General features: G+C 47.0%; 1 protein-coding gene across 1 annotated transcript; it reads left to right on the plus strand.

Moving 5' to 3' along the window:
- Window positions 1-45: 45 nt before the first annotated feature.
- SLTM (SAFB like transcription modulator) lies at window positions 46-17938 on the plus strand. Its single transcript, XM_034409298.3, is given in 22 exon segments — window positions 46-396; window positions 936-1023; window positions 1433-1497; window positions 1821-1988; window positions 3919-3966; window positions 4851-4872; window positions 6124-6592; window positions 7162-7211; window positions 8754-8860; window positions 9910-10059; window positions 10598-10707; window positions 10980-11137; window positions 11746-11837; window positions 12465-12628; window positions 13563-13743; window positions 14244-14368; window positions 14551-14721; window positions 15376-15687; window positions 15931-16069; window positions 16761-16882; window positions 16884-16919; window positions 17309-17938. Coding segments are annotated over 22 exon segments (3045 nt in total). The 5' UTR covers window positions 46-237; the 3' UTR covers window positions 17418-17938.
- Window positions 17939-17978: the final 40 nt, after the last annotated feature.

Below are 17978 nucleotides of genomic sequence, written 5' to 3' on the forward strand. Positions count from 1 at the left end.
CTGACCGGCGAGCGGCGTTTGCCGGACGCGCTCGGCCCGGCCGGCCCGGCCATCAGGAGCCCCGCCGCCCCCTCCGACTTCAAGCGCCCGCCCGGCGCCGCGCCGCCCAATCGGCGGCCGGCCCGTTCTGCGCAGGCGCGCCCGGCGGCATCCGGGTCCCGTGGCGAGGCGCGCGCCCAGCGAGGCCGCGGGTGGGGGAGGGGCGTCGTATTGTGGCCGCTGCCGAAGCGCCGCAAAATGGCCGCCGCGCCGTCTGGAGCCGCCGCCCCCGGAGCGGCCCCGCCGGAGGGAAAGCGGATCGCGGAGCTGCGCGTCATCGACCTCAAGTCGGAGCTGAAGCGCCGCAACCTGGACACGGCCGGCGTGAAGACCGTCCTCATCGCCCGCCTCAAGCAGGTGCGCCCTGCAGAAGGCCGCGGGCCCAGGCAATGGCGGGCCGGGCAGGCGGGGAGGCCCGAGCGGGGAGGGGGGAGGGCGCGGCGGCTGCGGAGGGGCGCTTCTCCTTCGGTTCCCTCCCCCCCCAGACCGTCCGCGGCTCAGCCCAGCCTCTGCCCCGGGAGACGCCCGGCCAGGCAGGGAGGCGGCCTTCCCGGCTTCGGATGGGCCTGGGCGGACTCAGAAGCCGTGGCCAAGCGAGCACGCTTCCTCCCCCTCCCCCCCCCTCCTCCTCGGCCGAGGGTTTCTCTCCTTGCTGGGCAAAGGCTCTTTTGGGGGTGAGAAAGTTGCTCGGAAAGCGTGTCAGGAGAGCCTGGGCTGAAATGGAGCAACCTTCCCAAAGGGACCGAGCTGCCAGGCTGCTCTTCCCTTCTCCCCCGCCGTTAGGGCTCTTCTTTCAAACGGTTCCTCCAAAATGCACTGAGCTTGAATGTCACGCTGTAGGTGCCAAATGAGGGTAAAATGCAAGTATAAAACAATCTCTTATTATTTTCTATTAGGCTATTGAAGAGGAAGGAGGAGACCCTGATAATATTGAAATAGCAGTTTCGACAGATGCCCTGAATAAGAAGCCAACCAAAGGAAAAGGTTAGAACTTAAGTAAAACGGTTTTGTGAATGATGATCAGGGGGTCTGTTTGCTTACAGAAAAATATTTTAAAATGAGCAAAATTATCTTCTTGGGTGCTGAAATGCTATCTAACTTCGTTGGCCTTGATTGGGGGAAAAATGACCGCCAATAGCAATTGCACTTCTGCTTATATACTGCTCTACAGCATTTTACAGCACACCCTGAGTGGTTTGCAATGTCAGCGCATGGCCCCCAACCGACTTGCAGAAGCGCTATGGCATCTCCGGGATTGATTGAAGAACCACGTTTTTAACGTTCTCCAGAAAATTAACAAAGATGGGGCTGTTTTAGGTTTCAGTCTATTTGTTTAAAGTATTTACCAGTATGCCATAATAAAAGATTTTAATTAGTATGTCCTGGCTTTTAGGTAAAAAGCAGGAAATTGATGAACTAAGTGGTGATGCTTCCGTGGAAGATGACTCCTTGGTTAAGGTAATACTATGTGAAACAAAGTTGGGGTTTTTGAGCATACTTCCTTGGGAAAAGATCATTAGAGCTTCTGATGCAGATTCCTGGGTTTCCTCTGCACACTTGATAATTGCAGAATTTTGTTTGATTTCTAAATAAATATGAGAGCTTCTAAACTGCTATCCTTGCTCTAACAAAACTATAACTGGACTGCGAATCAAAACAGCAGTGATAGCAGGGTATTATGAAAGCTCAGTTCAGGAAGCATAAACAGCTTCCTAATTTGCTGGAGAAACCTCACTAAATTGGCCATTTCCCTCTGCTGTGTCAAATGTTCATATTGAAAGGAGTGTGAACTGGAAACCCACGATGCAAGTGATCATGATGGAAATGATGAATTGAAAGAATCTGAAGAATCTGCTGAAAATGAAGAATTCTTGAATTCTACCATGCTGCCTCGTGCCGATAAGAAGAAATCTAATTTAAAGCAGATAGAGAAAGAGTTGGAAAATCAGGTACCCTACAAAATCCCTTAAACAGACACTGTTCTCCCAATTTCCAGATAACGGGAAGATGGCACTTGTTACATTCTGTGAACTAGTAAGAAAGGCCACCAAGTCATTATTGTTTCCTCCTACTGCAATGTTATTAGTCTTTTCTCTTGGTGATGCCTTGGGGGGCTTAGCTGAATACCCTTCCCACTGTGTTCTTCAGAAAAGTGGCAGCCCTGATTTAGCATTGTCACCTGGGATCCAAGGGGTCATAAGCTCCAGAGGTTCTTTTACCAGGCTGGCTATATTGGCACCTGCTGTCCTTTGGGATAGAGGTAACTGGCCGTGGTGATTTGGCATTAGTGAAGCATTAGATGGGCTCAGGTTTGGCTTTCTTGCTTATCAAATAAAAGCCATAAATTGTAATCTGGTGGCCAGCCTTTGAATATAAATTTTATTTTTAGTGTGTCAGCAGAGACAAGAAGATAAATAGATGTTTCTTGGATTTATGGGGTTTAATAGTTACTATTCTACATTCTTTCATCACACGCATAAAGGTAGAAGGTAAAGGAGTCCCTGTTTACTCCGCTAGTAGTTGTCGACTGTAGAGGGGTGGTGCCCATCTCCATTTCAAGGCTGTTGAGCCAGCACTGTCCAAAGACATTTCCATGGTCATGAGGCCAGCATGACATGGAGCACAGTTACCTTCCCACCGAGGTGGTACCTGTTTACTTGCATTTGCATGCTTTCGCACTGCTAGGTTGGCAGCAGCTGAGGCGAAGACTCACCCTCTTGTGTGGCACTTGAGTCTTGAACCTGGGCTACCAAGGTGACAAGCCCAGCATCTTAACCGCTGAACCACCATGCCGCCCCCATCTCACACATTCCCCATTTCCAAATATGTATTTCATTAAAGAAAAAAATGCAAGGAAGGAAAAAATACCCTGTTAGGAATCCTGAAGAAATGATGGCTGGAAGTCTTTTTGTCCTCTGCAGAGCTAGTGGTAGATCCTGGTGTACTTGATGATCCTGGCTCAGCGTTCCTTGTGCTTTGCTCCAGCCATAGTTTGTGAACTCCCATGTCGAATGTTACTGTCCTTTAGAGTGACTACATTAGTGTCGTATGCCTAAAAGCTTGTGTGGAGGTTAGCTCTTCATCCCAACAATTTGGGTGAAGGCAAGGAAAAGAAGCAGAACCGTCCTCTGATTCTATTCAGTATTGTGTTATGGTTAGAGGAAGTTAAGGTAAGAGCCTTGGTAGTACAAGGGTTTAAGGCACCCTGTTATTAAGCTGCTTAAGACCAGCTGCCTGCAATTACTGCAGGGTTCGAATCTCACCAAGGCTCAAGGTTGACCCAGCCTTCCATCCTTTCTAAGATAGGTGAAATGAGAACCCAGTTTGTGGGGGCAATAAGCTGACTTGTATAAATATACAAAAGGATGAAGGCTATTGCTGAGCACATTGTAAGCCGCCCTGAGTCTTCGGAGAAGGGTGGCATATAAATCAAATTAAAAAAAAAAAAGTTCCTTGTTTAGGGTATTTTTGGGGCTCTACATTATTAGCTATAGCTTACTTTATGGGGAGATGGTGATCCATTAACCGTGGATGGTGTCCTGTTTATTGATCTGACCAGTGTGACTTGAATGAGCTCAGTTTTCTAAAGTGCCATAAACATGTCTGGAAGAAGCCTAAAGTGACAATGTGCAGTGAAGCTAGAGATGCTGGAGCCCCTTTTGGGGCTCATCGCTGGCTAGGCAGGGCTGCTACTTCAGAGGAAACTCCAAGAAGCGTGCCAGATTACCAGGTCTTGCTTGGATGCCTTCCTGGTGACTCAGTGCAGCAGCTACTTAGAATCAATTGTCTAAATGCAAGTTTAGTATTAATACATCAATGTTTACATATTCATAGTAAGCCAACTTATTTAGTTTGCTTTGGTTTATTTCTTCATTTTAGTGCATCGATATTCAAGATCTGGAAGATGACAATTTTGCTCCCACTCATGTAAGTTCCTAAATAGCTTTTGAAAGATTTATTGAGAAGCTGGAAGTAGCTGCATTTAACCTACTGTAAAATAATAATATTGGCCTGTTTGAAGTTTGAGATTTTGTTGTAGTATCCAAAAAGATGTGTACACCTCTGACTTACGTCAGGTTATCTGGTGCTTCTTACGAATGGTGAAGTCACTGCCTGTACGTGTGTGGGTGTAGGAGTGACTTGTAGGACAAGCCTTCGTTTCTGATGTAGAATGACACAAAACCTGGTGTTTCTTTAAATATTCATTTTCTGTTGGCTTCATTTCTAGGTATTCCTGCTTTTATTGAGGGCCTTTTCCCTCTTCCCCTTACATGATCTGGAGTGCTTCTGATAAAATAAGGGTGTGATGCCAGCTTTTGTGATCATCCATCCAATGTTGCTCACACTCTGTTGAAGTGAGTGGGGAGTGAACAAAACTTGAAGTGACTCAATCAGAGAAAAAGGAATGTTTGCTGATTTTCAGTTTCCCAAGCCTCAGTATTCATAAAGAAGTTTGAAGTGGCTCAAATGCTGAACTCAGCACAGATAGACTATCTGATTTTTCTCTGAGAATTTCTTGATTTTCTGAAAAATTGGCCACAGAAAAGTGACAGTGCCTCTCCCAGCTGCATCATACTATATGTTTTGAATGTCCCTTTCTAAATAGTAGAAACAATGGACTAATTGCAGCTGTGATTAGAGGATAAAGAAATTTCAACTGCATATAGATTTCTATAAATGGGAAAACTAATTGAGCACTTCATAGTGTTCCAATAGCATATCTTTGCTCCTTTAAATGAATGGCAAGTTTGTTTTCTTAGTAACCTGAACATCATTTCAGAATATTTATTTCTTTTTTCTTTAATTGGCAGGACGGAGAAGAGAATGAGAGAGGTATGTTTGAATTTCAATAGAGTTTTGAATGTTCTAACATACTTCAGGTTGCTCCCACCCTACCCCACCCTTTGGAAATAACAAGTGCCTTGGTTTGCTCCTTAAAAATCATCTCCCTAGTAACAGCCATTGCCAAAGAGAGTGGCTGAACCTCTGTTCGATTGGCTTTGTTCCTCCAACTTCACTTACTTCACTGGATCCGTACATATGGCCCCTCACAGGCCTTACTGGACAAAAGATGCTAAATTCTTTCGATTTAAGCCTTGTGGATACGGTAAGTCTTGAGGTCTACGCTGCACCTTGCACTGCAGTAACCAATAGCTGCCCAACGAAAGCTAAATGCTCTACAGAATGGAATTGGAAAGCCCTTCAGACTGGACCATGCCCTTCTTTCATGCTCTGGCAATTGTCATACCGTTCTTTAAAGCCATAAATGAGAGTCATCTCCTCAGTGATACTCCTAAAAGCCAAACTGGATGAAACTGTCAAGACTCCTGTGAAGAAACTCCTCGTGAGCTCCCTTCAGGATCTTGCAGGTTGTAGTCCAAAGGACGTGATGGAATCATTGTTACTTCAACGAAAAGATGCCCTCATGAAATGGACCCTTAACGTGTGCAAGCTCAGGCTTGGCCTTTCTAAGGATTCCCATGAGTGAAGAAGCCTCTTCAGGGAAAGCAAGAGTGCCGGGACAGACCGCAACAGCAGGATTGAGGACGTTTGCCAGCTGGCCTTTGGATGAAGACTGCCAATCCAGGGTGAACTTTGGCTTATGTGCATGAAGACCTGCACCAGTCTTTGGAATGACAATGCAGCTGGCAACAAAAGGCAACACGGAGAAGGTGAAGGTGTTGGGCTCTCAGAAACAGATGGGAAGACAAAGTCCTTGATCCCGAGAAGTGCAGAGACCTTGACTTCGTCTCTTGCTGCCTCCTTAAGCCACGAAGAGGAGCAGATCTGCACATGGAAGCCCACAATGGAGGCCAGATACTTGTACTGAAGAATAGGTATCTCCTGGATGGAATCGTTGTCTGAACCCTGTTCAGGGTTGGTGTTTTTGTCTAGAAAATTTGTTTACCATGAAGAATGAATGATCCTGGGTTTATATGTTAATACCCCTTATGTTCTTTCCCTAACCTTCCATCAGTTCTAATAATTGGCTTTGTATTTTCTAGGTCCTCTCTTCTAGCTTATGCATATGAAAATGTTTAAACTTCTTGTTTTGCCATATTTATTCCTGTTAAATCCTCTTAGATAAAGCAGGTTCTGGTGATGGTACACAAGAAGTATCTAAACCTCTTCGTTCAGAAGAGAGCCTAGCTGAGACTGATCACTCGGCTCAGGAAGAGATGGAAGCTAACGTCTCTCTGAAAGAAGCTGATGATGATAACATATCGGTTACAATCCAGGCCGAAGATGCCATCACTCTGGATTTTGATGGGGATGACCTTCTGGAAACAGGTAAAAATCTGAAAATTACAGATTCAGAAGCAAGCAAGTCAAAAGATGGGCAAGATGCCATTGCACCGAGTTTGGAGAAAGAAGGCAAAGACTATGAGATGACCAAGAACCATAAAGATGGTAAGAAGGAAGACTGCGCGATGGGGGAGCCTATCAAGAAGGAAGCCCGAGAAAGCTCGAAGAAAGCAGAATCTGGAGACAAAGACAAGGATACTTTGAAGAAAGGTCCCTCGTCTACTGGGGCCTCTGGTCAAGCAATGAGGTTTGTCTTTCTATGTCAGTTCTTTAAGGTACTGCCAGCATTCAATAAGATCACTCTGCATTAAGGTGGTAGCAGCAAGAAACTTATAATTAGTATCTTATGCTCCTGCCTGTAAAATATTTTGATGGCCGTAAGTTACCTGTGTGGTTTTTTAAAAAAAAATAATAATAATCAGGATCTTCGTATATGCATTGACGAATTGACAGCATTTTATTTTTTGTTTTTTCAAATAGTCAAGTTTTAAGTAGCCTTGTGATGATAATGAACAACTCTCAGTTCTGAGAAACACCAAAATGAAGCCAAGTCCCAGTCTTGAAATGTGGAGAAGATTACCATATATCCACTGAATAAAATTGTCAGAAAATCTAGATCTTCGGGCATCTTGGGGAGAATCAGTGCAAGAAGCCATGATGCGGGGAGATCACTTTTCCTCCAATTGCAATGCATCCCTGCTTTTACTCACACACCTCATTCTCCTCCCCCCCCCCTTTTAATGATTTGGTTAATAGTGTAAGATTCTCAACAAGCAAGTTCTGCTTGTTCAGTCTCTGATTTGTTCCTCCTCCTAGCTTGGCCAAGGAGTCTAAAGAAAGCAAGAGCACCTCCAAAGATGACAAAGGTAATGCGCTGTGTCTGCAGAAGAAGCGGGTGCTTCTGACTTGGGGGAGGGAGCAAGGAGAATTGCTGCTAGGTCTCCTTGAGGGGGAAATGCTCCTTCAGCTGCTGCCTTTCTGGCAGAAGGTTTGGCTTACTGTTTCTCGTTGCCTGATTTGAAAACTCCTTTGAACAGGAGGCTGCTTTTCAGTTGGGAGATTTGGCTTTGGGGATTTCTGAGTTTGGGTGGGATGCCTTATTGTTGGGGTAGAGAATGTAACTGATCTCTAAATGTTCAAAGAACTCTGGAAAAGAAAGAAGGAGAATTAGGGGACGACTGGCTTCCCACTGGGTTCTTTGGTCATGCTTTCTCTTTGGTGGTGCTAAGAGCAAGCCATCTTGCTAGAAAACTGATTCCAAACTGTAGGAGTTTCCTTTCTGGTGCTGAAGTTGGTTTCTCTAATGCATTGGTGACCAGGAGTTTCCTGCTCAACATGATGGATTTTCTGCCTGATGATGCAGTTAAAAACACGGTGGCACGTGGCACATTTTTGCTCTCTTGTATTTCCATAGTAAGAGGAATTTGTGGAATTTAAGTAGCTAAGATAATACTGATGTTTAATATTGATTTCAAAAGGAGGTTTGGTATAGAAATGTTTCTTGAAGAGAGTGAAGAAATGTTCTTTGTTGAGACATGAAAAACAATGCTTTGATTGTAAAAAGTTACTGAAAGAACAATTCTAAATGTTGTGAATTAAATTCTTTTCCAATTATAAGTAAATTGTTTATATGAACATTTAAATGGTTTGGCATATATCCTGCAAGACAGGTCAGCTGGTTCATAATTACAACTTACTTTGAAAATATAGATAGATAACAAAATAAAAGGTACTTTTAAAAAAATGGGAAGCAGACAATTCTTCAAACAATGTGGTAGGGGGAAGAAGAAACTGCAGCTGGCAAGAAGCAGTCGTCACAATCTAGGACAGTGGTCCATCCCCAACCTTTCCAGCTCTGGACCAGCAGCGGGGGTGGGTTGGGGGGATGGATGGTTTTGTGTGTGCGCGCGTGCTGCTTGTGCAAATGCATCTTTGCTCGCCTGCCACTTGCGCAGCCCAGTTCCCAACGGGCCGCAACCCAGGGATTGGGGACCCCAATGTCTCTTGCAGTTCTAGCTGACTTCACGAAGCTACAAAATAGAGTTGCCAGAGACCCAAAAGGCCATATCATATAGTGGCAGGCTAGAGAATTTGCCCCCTGCCTCTTCTCAGTGCCCTGGTCTGAAAGCAGCTCTCTACCATCTTGCTTGCAGTCGAGTTGTGCGAAGGTGGCAGGAAAGCGTCCCCATGTTTTTCCTTTTAAAAAAAAGCCTTAACGCAGGTGGTGGTTGTCTGCGGTCTGATACATCTGCTACAAGTTGCAACTAATCACAAAACCTTCAGTCTCATCCCTTGTTCTCTCCATGCATTGCTTCTTATCAGAAGAAAACAGTTTTTGCTTCCCTTTACTACACTGGTGATATTTGTGCCAATTGACCTTGAAACATTTTTCTGCCGAATTTCACTAGGAAGTGCCAGCAGCGGGAGCAGCTCCACTAAGAATTTATGGGTTAGTGGATTGTCCTCCAATACTAAAGCCGCTGATCTGAAAAACCTCTTTGGCAAGTATGGCAAGGTATGACTTTGCTGGAGAGGGGCGACTAACGACTGAGGTGGCAATCCTGGGTTGCGCCAGAGAGCTGCGTAGACAAAAGGAAAATGTTTTGCTGAGCTACGCTGTGGTGTACTCACAGGATTCTATAACTAGTCTGATCAGCAACCTAACCCTTGTGCAGTTGTGAGAAGAGGGGCTTATTCTGTATTTGCCCAGATGAATGAACAATGTAAAAGATGTGAGACCATGAATGGGATTGGTTTTTTGGCCAAGGAGGGGTTTGGATGGTCATTTCCCACGTCCTTTGACCCATAGCTCTGGGGAAGGGGTGTGTATGTATTCATGCTTTGTTATATAATAGGAAATGAGGTTGCTGTTCCTTTCTATGGACTATCAGGTTTTCTTGGTTAAAGAAGCAGGGGCAGTCAAGGCTTAGGAAAGTAGTAGCTGGAGTTTAAAATACCATATATTTTAATTATCATGACTTCTAAGAGGCAGGTGATGATGATGAAGTACATAATTTATATTGCAAAAAGGGCAGCTAAGAAAAGAGAAGGGCATTCTTCCTGGGGTTTTGTTCCATCTCTTTTGTGCTTAAGCACTTGAGGGCACAGCATTCGCAGTAGCCATGCGCTAGGAGAACTAAATATATGAGAAAGAGCGGAGGTTTGCACACCTGCACTCAGGTAGTAACACTGTGGCTCTTGAGTAAACCAGAGTAGCCAAGAGGCTGAAATAGTGGCCCTCTTCACCTGGCCAGGTCACCCTGTCTAGTGTTTTTGGCCCACCTAAACAAGCAGGCTGCTTGCAGTGGATTCCAGGGGAAGAGGTCCCTTTTGATGATTTTCCTGCCCTTAAAACTCTTTTCTCTTGGGTAGCCTTCCTTCAGAAGGGGCCCAGGAAAGGTGAGCAGAGAAGATGTAAGTGGTGGTAGAGCCCCCAAGTAAGAGCGGTTTCTCCCAAACGAGGACGGGCTGCTAAAGCCCCTGAGGGTTCAGTCGTAGGGCCAGAGTAGCAAAATGATACCTTCATGTCAAAATGAGCTTCATGGTTGTTCTTGGCTTTTGTAGGTCCTTGCTGCAAAGGTGGTCACCAGTGCCCGAAGCCCTGGGGCAAAGTGCTACGGCATCGTGACCATGTCCTCGAGCACCGAAGTGGCAAGGTGCATTGCCCACCTTCACCGCACAGAGCTCCATGGGCAGCAGATTTCCGTTGAGAAAGTAGGTGGGATGACACGCGGCCAGCAGTCTCTAGAACAGGGAGGAGGAGGAGAGAGGGGAGAAAAGGTGGCGCCACCGGTTTGATTTCAACAGTAGCCTACGCGTGTTTCACTCAAGAAACCTTGGACTACCTAGCCAGTTCTTGTGCAGGAAGCCTGCAGAATTGAGGAAAAGGGCTTCTGTCAACGACCTGGTTTGAAAAGAAGCCTGGAGATGGGCCAGATTTGAGAAGTGGGCTAGGCAGGCCATTAGCGGCTTGGAATCTTATGCAAAAGTTGCAGTGGAGAAGCTCCGTTGTGGAGGACTGACCCCCTGGAGTGTGTCATGACCCTCTTTGGAGCCTAATGGGGAAGTCCTCTTCCCATCGGTCTCTTAACAGGAGAGGGAAGAGCCCTGGCCACTCAGGTGATGGGAGCGTTCAGGTTCAGTGCAAAAGGATTCTTTGGGATTGGCATTGAAGACTTGATGTTCCCTTTTATTCATAATCATGTATGCATATGAATGTGTCTGTGTGTGTACATAATACATCTCTCTATAGGTCAAAGGTGATCCTTCCAAAAAAGAACTAAAGAAAGAAAGTGATGAGAAATCTGGCTCTAGCAGGAACCCTGGAGAAAAGAAGACTACATCGAGTGACAAAAGCAGCAAGTAAGAGCTCTGCACATCCCCCAATATAGTTGCCCGTCTAAAGTGTTTGCAAAGAGCTAGTTGTTCGGCAGGTAAAAGGTTTGGAAGCTCTGTGGAACATACACCCCCCCCCCCAAACACACACGCACACCAGCTTTGACTGCGGCTTCAGAAACCTGCCTTAAAGAGAATACGTAACTTAGTTGTATCTAATCGCCTCCCTTCAAATAAACTGAAATTTTCTGGAAGCGAGTTCATCACCGTTTATGGTTCTTACTCCTATTTTTTAACAGAACTCCCTCCAAAAAGGAGGACAAGAAAGCTGATAAATCTGAGAAGAAAGAGAACAAGGATATGAGGAAGCCCGATGGAAAGGATGAGAAGAGCGATAGTGGATCCGGCTGCACCAGCCAAGAGCCTGCTAAGACCCCTGAGGACAGGAAACGGCTGAGTACGTCCGGGGGCTTCCTTACTGGGGGGAGGGGACAGTGGCAGCGATCGCCTTATGCTGGCTGTTATGCGGTGATAGACTGCCCTGAACTGCGGGGAGGGGGGATGCGTAGGGAATGGAAATTAGAGACTGTACCTCCTCAAGCCCCAGTCACCCAGCTGGAAGTAGGAGGGGGCCTGCATGCTAAGCTGCGCTTGGACTGACCTTTATGAAAACATCTTACATGGACTTGATCGGTTACGTGGAGTGGGCAGCGAGGGCCAGTTGTGGGAGGATTAGAACTTGGAGATTTGGGCACACAATTCTGAATTCTGGCTATACCTTTCTCAAAAATGGAGCTGAGGATCGTTTCTATTTAGAGGTTTAGGTTGTGGCTAGTCTGACACCAAGTCTTACTCAGATTGGCCATTCTTGGCAAATTGCTCCAGGTGTATTGGACTGGCCTCTCCCTCCGGTTTGGTCAAAAGGCCTGCTGCTGTGGTTCCCGCCTTAAAGAGAATACATTCAGCATGACTGGAGGGCATCAAGTTGTTTTTCTTCTGGCAAGGTTTCAAATCCATCTGGGGTTTTTTCCTTCTGTGTTAAAAGTGTCTCTTTTTCTTCAAAAGGTGTAAAAAGTCCAAGTCATATGGTCATTTTAGACCAAACCAAAGGAGATCAGATTCACCCGAGGGCCATAAGAAGAGGAAGGTTTGAGAAGGTACGTAAAAATGCAAGCCTCGGCAAGTAAGAATGGAGAGAATAGTCGCTACTTTCTAAACCTGTAGGCGGAGGTAGCAAGATTTGCAAATACTGTATATCTAAAAGCAGAGTTCTGAGGCTAGTTTGAAGAGCTGGACTGCAGAGATGGTCAGATGAGCTGTCAAAGACCTTTCCGTCCACCAGGGGGCAGGCTCACCAAGTACTTCTCCAGCAGCTGGACAGCACGGCCCCCAGTGCTGATGCGGAGACCCAAAACATTTCTTCTCATAAAATGCTCTTAGTGGCCAACTAGTTTTCCTTTCTGAAATTAGAGAGCATGTGTGTGTGAGAAACATTCTCTTTTCAACTATCTTAAGCATGAAACTTCACAAAATGGCTCTTTTTAGCTGTGTTTTAGAATTGTTCCAAACCCTCAACTGAGTGCTTTGACCTCAGGAGGCATCCTGAGTATTTGACGGTGTTTGAAGGATTTTGCATTCAAAACAGCAGCTTCGCCCAATGTCAAGCTTTGCTGTTAGGATAGTTCAAAGTGAAATATTTTGCACACCTTAACTTCTAATGCATTAGGCCATAGTAAGGATTTAACAACTGTTGCTAAATCTGCATTTATGCAACTTGTCTCCAGCCACCTATGTTAAGGAACAAAGAGCGTTTTCTTCACGATAAAATGAAGTTCAGAGACTACCGAGGCAGAAAGGACATTTTGCCTTTTGAGAAAATGAAGGAGCAACGCATGAGGGAACACATTGCGCGATTGGAACGAATACGGCGTGCTGTGGAGCTCAGAAGGTAGGCCTCTGAAGTGGCTTTTCCTGAAGCTCCACAAGGACAGATGAACAGTTGCCTTGTTTTACATTTTTCTTGAAGCCAGAAAAAAAGAGAGCTTGGTTTGAAACTATCCCGTGCCCCGGGGAAGGGCTGGGCAACCTCCTTTTCCATTCAGGTGCAGCCTCATCTGGGACATCTGAGGGAGTTATAGGGACCTGATACACAGGAGGCAAACCTATCTTGTGGCCTCCCCTTCTGGGGTGTCCACAGCTGGGGTAGGGTCGGAAGCAGGAAGGTGGCAGGGGGTTTCTAAAGGCATCCTATAGAATTTTCCACCTGCCAACTTTTTAAAATACATCACGGGCACCTAACTATTGCTTAGTATTACTTGTCATATTGATCAGGTTTCTTTATTGTTGAGATTGTTTCTCTTGTGCTTTTAAATATTTGGGTGTGCCTTGTGGGTACCCAGGAGAGGAGTTGGGAAAGTTTGAAAGTTTATTAGATTTCCCTTCTCCCGAAGGACTCAGAGCGGTATACAGCCATATTAAAAACACATAGATTTATAAAATTTAAAACCAATTAAAATCGAATATATAAAATTGGCCCTCAATTTAAAAACACACATACACCCATTTAAAATTCATATTAGGCCAGTCTGGCTTGCTGAAACAGAAGGGTCTTAAGGCGAAAAGTACGCAGGTCGGGGCTAAGACGAAGCTCTGGGGCAGCTCATTCCAGAGGGCTGGTGCCCCCACAGAGAAGGCTCTCCCCCTGGGTGTCGCCAGTTGGCATTGTTTGGCCGCCGGCACCCTGAGGAGCCCCTCTCTGTGGGAGCGTATCGGCCGGTGGGAGGTTGTTGATGGCAGAAGGAACTGAAGCCTCTTCTTCTCTTGCCATTCTGTACCCCATGTTAATCCGGGGTGGCCTCTCTCTGTGACACCTCATTTTGCAGGCGAAGGGAAATGGCAGAGCGAGAGAGGCGGGAGCGCGAGCGGATCCGACTGCTGCGGGAGCGTGAAGAGCGGGAACGGCTGCAGAGGGAGCGGGAGCGGCTGGAAATAGAACGGCAGAAATTGGAACGGGAGAGGATGGAGCGGGAGCGCCTGGAACGGGAACGCATTCGGATTGAGCAGGTGTGCTTGGGGCTCCCTGTTCGTTTCACTTCTCTCGGGGGCTCCTTTGATTGCGGAGCGGTGTGCACAACATTTCAAACTTCAAATTTCTTGCGGGGTGTTTGAACCTCAGGGCAAAATGGCTGTTTTGCTGCTCCAACTTTATTGGAAGTGTGCCAGCCCAGTTTAGACCATTTAGGAAGTGTTAGAACCCAAAACGAAGCTTTAGAAGAAGTAACGTGGGAGCTGCGTATCGGCCGTGTCAACTAATGAACCTTTTGCTCTCGGTGCAGATCAACTCTCAGAAACAGTATTACCAGTAGTCCTTGATATTGCTTTTGCAAATGACTTCTTCTGTGCTAGACTTACTGCAACATGTTGGATAAAATGTTGACATTACGCGCCCCCCACCCCCCACCCCCAAATTCAGCATGGATCATGCAACTCGGGAAGCTGCAGAGCTCTGAGGCCTGGTGCAGAGCCAGGGCCTCCTCTTCAATAAGCGTTTCTCTCCTGATTAGGAGCGACGTAAGGAGGCAGAACGGATCGCTCACGAGAGAGAAGAGCTGCGCCGTCAGCAGCAGCAGCTTCGCTACGAGCAAGAGAAAAGGAACGCCCTAAAGCGGCCTCACGATGTGGATCACCGGTGAGTGGGCGCCTGCCACGGGAGTCCTCCTTCCTGAGCAAGTCCGGATGGTGCCAGCACTAGCAGCCCGTTTGGGAGCCCCATGGGTGTGGTTCGTGTGACTTGCCAAGCCCCGTGTGGTGGGCAGCTGTTTGGGTTTGCATGGGCTGTGCCTGAGAGCTGAGATATTTCTTCCCTTTTAGAAGAGACGAGTCCTACTGGAATGAAAGCAAGAAGATGACTTTGGACACAGATGCCCGCTTTGGCCATGGCTCTGACTACAGCCGGCAGCAGAACCGCTTTACTGACTTTGACCACCGGGACCGGAGCCGATACCCCGAAGGCTCGGCAGTGCAGCCCTCGTCCTTTGACAGGTGGGTGCAGAGGAAGCTCTGGGAGTTCGGAAGGCAAAATGACCTTTAGCACGAGAGGGCAGAGAACTGACGCCTCCGTGGCTTCATTGCACATTGGCAAAGGAACTTCAGAAAAATAGGACCTTAAAACCCAGGGAAGTAGAGAGCAAATTTCTTAAGAATAGCTAGGATTATGATGGCAAAGCGTTGGTGAACATCTTTCTCACTATCAGATTATCACTTTGAGATTCTTTTAGTAAGAATTATTTTACTAGCATTATATTTGAATATAATGCTGGTAAAATAATTGACTAAAAATGGCCTTGGAATATATACCTTGAATTCCCTTTTGCAGGGAATTGTCTATGACTTGCTACATAAAAGTACAAAAGGGAGCAGATACCTCAGGCTTATTATGGAGAGACAGCTTTGGTGTAAGCCTGAGCATTTTTATTGGAGGCCTAGTCTTGTGTTGCTCTTCTTTTGTGCCAGGGATGTAGCTTTGCCAATCTGTCTTGAGTCGGCACCCCTGTGCCTGACTGCAAGACTCCTCCGAGTTTGCGCTTTTTGCTGGGCCGTTCCCCAAGGCTGAGTTTTAGGCTGGCAAAAGGCATGTTTCGTTGAATCGAGGAGGAGGCTCTTCCATCTGAAGACGCCCTTTGCTTTTCTGATCAGGCGTGAACGATTTGTCAATCCAAGTGATGGCAAAAAGACTCGTCCAACTGGAAGAAGGGAGGAGCCTGGATTTGAGAGGTACCCCAAGAACTTTGATTCAAGAAGAAACGAACCCCCTCAGCCTCGCAATGAGCTTCGAGACAGCGACAGGAGAGAAGTGAGGGGAGACCATGACGAGAGGAGGACTGTGATCATTCAGGAGAGGCCCAAGATCCCTCACGGCCGGCACCCACGGGAATCCGGGCCCAACCCCTCCCGGCAAAGCTCTTGGAAGGGTGAAGGAGGCATGAACCCCGACAAGCGGGATGCCAGGTGAGAGATGGCCAGCCGGGGGCCCAGGAGGAGGTCAGTCCCTCCCAGCCTAAATGCTACATGCGATTGAAGCAGGGCCTGGAGCTGCGCTGAGGAGGGCTTTGGTTGGGCTATTCTGGCGCAGCCGCATCCCACAGCTTGTGGCCAAGGGCCTCCGTGGAACAGGCCAAGGGAGCGTTGCCTTCGGTTCAGCCCTCTTGGTGACAGCTCAGAGCACCAGGTTGACTCTTATTGTTTCCCCAGAGAAAGGACGGAAAGATCCGGCCGAGAGGTCTCCGGGCATGCTGTGAGAGGGGCCCCCACAGGCAGCCGCAGCGGCGCGTCTGGCTATGGAAGCAGAGAGGCGGAGCGGGGCGTGATCGAGCGGGGCAGTGGCGGACAGGTGAGCCTTGGAATGGGCTGGCAGTAAGCAGAGCCTTAGCTGTGCTCCTCCCACACAGGGAGGCCGCTTCAGCAGGATCTGGAAGCCCGCCCCTTGATTTAGGCTGCCTTTCTAGCCCTCCGAGCAACAGCTGACCAGTGTAAACTCCTCCATACTGTTAACTCCAAGAATTGCACTCGGATAACTATTTCCGGAAGCCAATCTTGAGTTTCGTCAGCAGAAGCAGCTTAAAGGCATCGTTTCTCCTGTGTTTTTGGCAGTGAAGGCCCCACTGAGCACCTCCTCCTTCAGCCATAAACCAATCCTGAGAGACGCTGCAAAGGGTTCAGACTCCACCCTCCATCCATTGGGGCTTCAGAGGTCCCAAATGGTGATTCGGGGGGCAGGAGCAAATGGCCGCAGGTTGTTTTCTTGGGTTTTCACCAGGATGCCTCAGTAGGCAATTGTGCTGTAGGGCTGCCATTGCTGGACACCCACCCACACACAAACACACCCCTAATTGTGGAGGCCAAACATTTACATGAGGTTGACCATCTCTCCGTTCTCCATGGACCAGCTCTCTTCCATGCTTTCTAAAGGGTTAGATTTGTGGAAAAGGCATAATGTTGTTTTGGTCTTAGATTAACCTTTCCTTCCTTCCTTCCTTCCTTCCTTCCTTCCTTCCTTCCTTCCTTCCTTCCTTCCTTCCTAGCATTATAATGAAGACCGCCATGTGGTTGAGCGGCACGGCCGTGATGCCGGACCAAGGAAAGAGTGGCACGGCCCCAATTCGCAGGGCAGCAGTTACCACCACGACACAAGGAGGATGGGAGAGCCAAACCGGAGGCGGCACGATGTCTTTTCACTCAAGGTACCTTTGATGCAGCTTCCTCTCCCCCCCTTCCCTCCCCAACTGAAATCTTTCAGCAGTTGACACTCAAGCGTGTGGCCCTCGGTGATCCACAATTAATAAATCCATTCAGGGTATGACACTAAATGGAAGCCAGGAAATGCTGGCAGTCTCAGCTCTTAGAAGGCGTCTTCTACAGCACGAGTTACCCATCACAGGGTCCCCCCTCCCCCCGTGACTGCCATTTCTTTTCTGCCATTCCTCCCACAGGGGGCAGCAACCTGTTGCCACTTGCCCTTTTTGGCACCCCTGTTGGCAGTGTTTGGAAAGGCAGCAGGGCCCAGCTGTTAAGACTTCAGTTTTTCATTCTTCAAAAGCTCATAGCTGTTTCTCTTTAAAATTTATTCCAGTAATTCTTCACCCATTAACAGAGTTATACAAATTGCCGGCAGTTCCATGCAGAGGGGAAGCGGTTCTGGATTTAAGCAATTTAAGAGTGGACCTCCACGAAGATTTTGAGCCCTTTCACCTGCTTGCTCCTTGGTTTCAAGATAACTTATTGGAAATCTCTTGTGAACAGAAAGCTTTGGATAAGAAAACTTGTCTTTTTAAAATTTTATTTTAACATAATTACTTTTTCCTCACTTTGGAGGCATTTTAAGTAAGTTAGGCTGTTGGGTTTGGGGTAGTTCATGATCTCTTTTGAAGAGCGCTGCTCCCTCTAACTCTAGGAGCTCCCAAACAAATGGGAAGCAAAGACATGCGCGCTGTACAGAAACCCGGTAGTTTTCATTTACCAGCAGTAGCTCTGTGAACGTCAGGCTTGAAAATTAGGTACTTGCCACAAAATATATGGGTAACTGAAGCTGTACATCAAAAAAAACAAAACAAAAACCCTGCTTTTTGGTGTGTAGAAAATACGGATGGTGGTTTTAATTTCTGGGTATTATGTAACTATTTTTGCAGAACTTGTTACACTGAGTGGATCCTTATCCAAACCAATGTATCTCCTTTCCAAATAAACTTCATAATCTATAGTACCTACCTGGATACCTTAATGTGTTCAGTCCCGCTCTCTGA

The sequence above is a fragment of the Pantherophis guttatus genome, chromosome 13 (assembly GCF_059756535.1).
Source record: "Pantherophis guttatus breed Tessera chromosome 13, ASM5975653v1, whole genome shotgun sequence".
Classification (NCBI taxonomy): Eukaryota; Metazoa; Chordata; class Lepidosauria; order Squamata; family Colubridae; genus Pantherophis; species Pantherophis guttatus.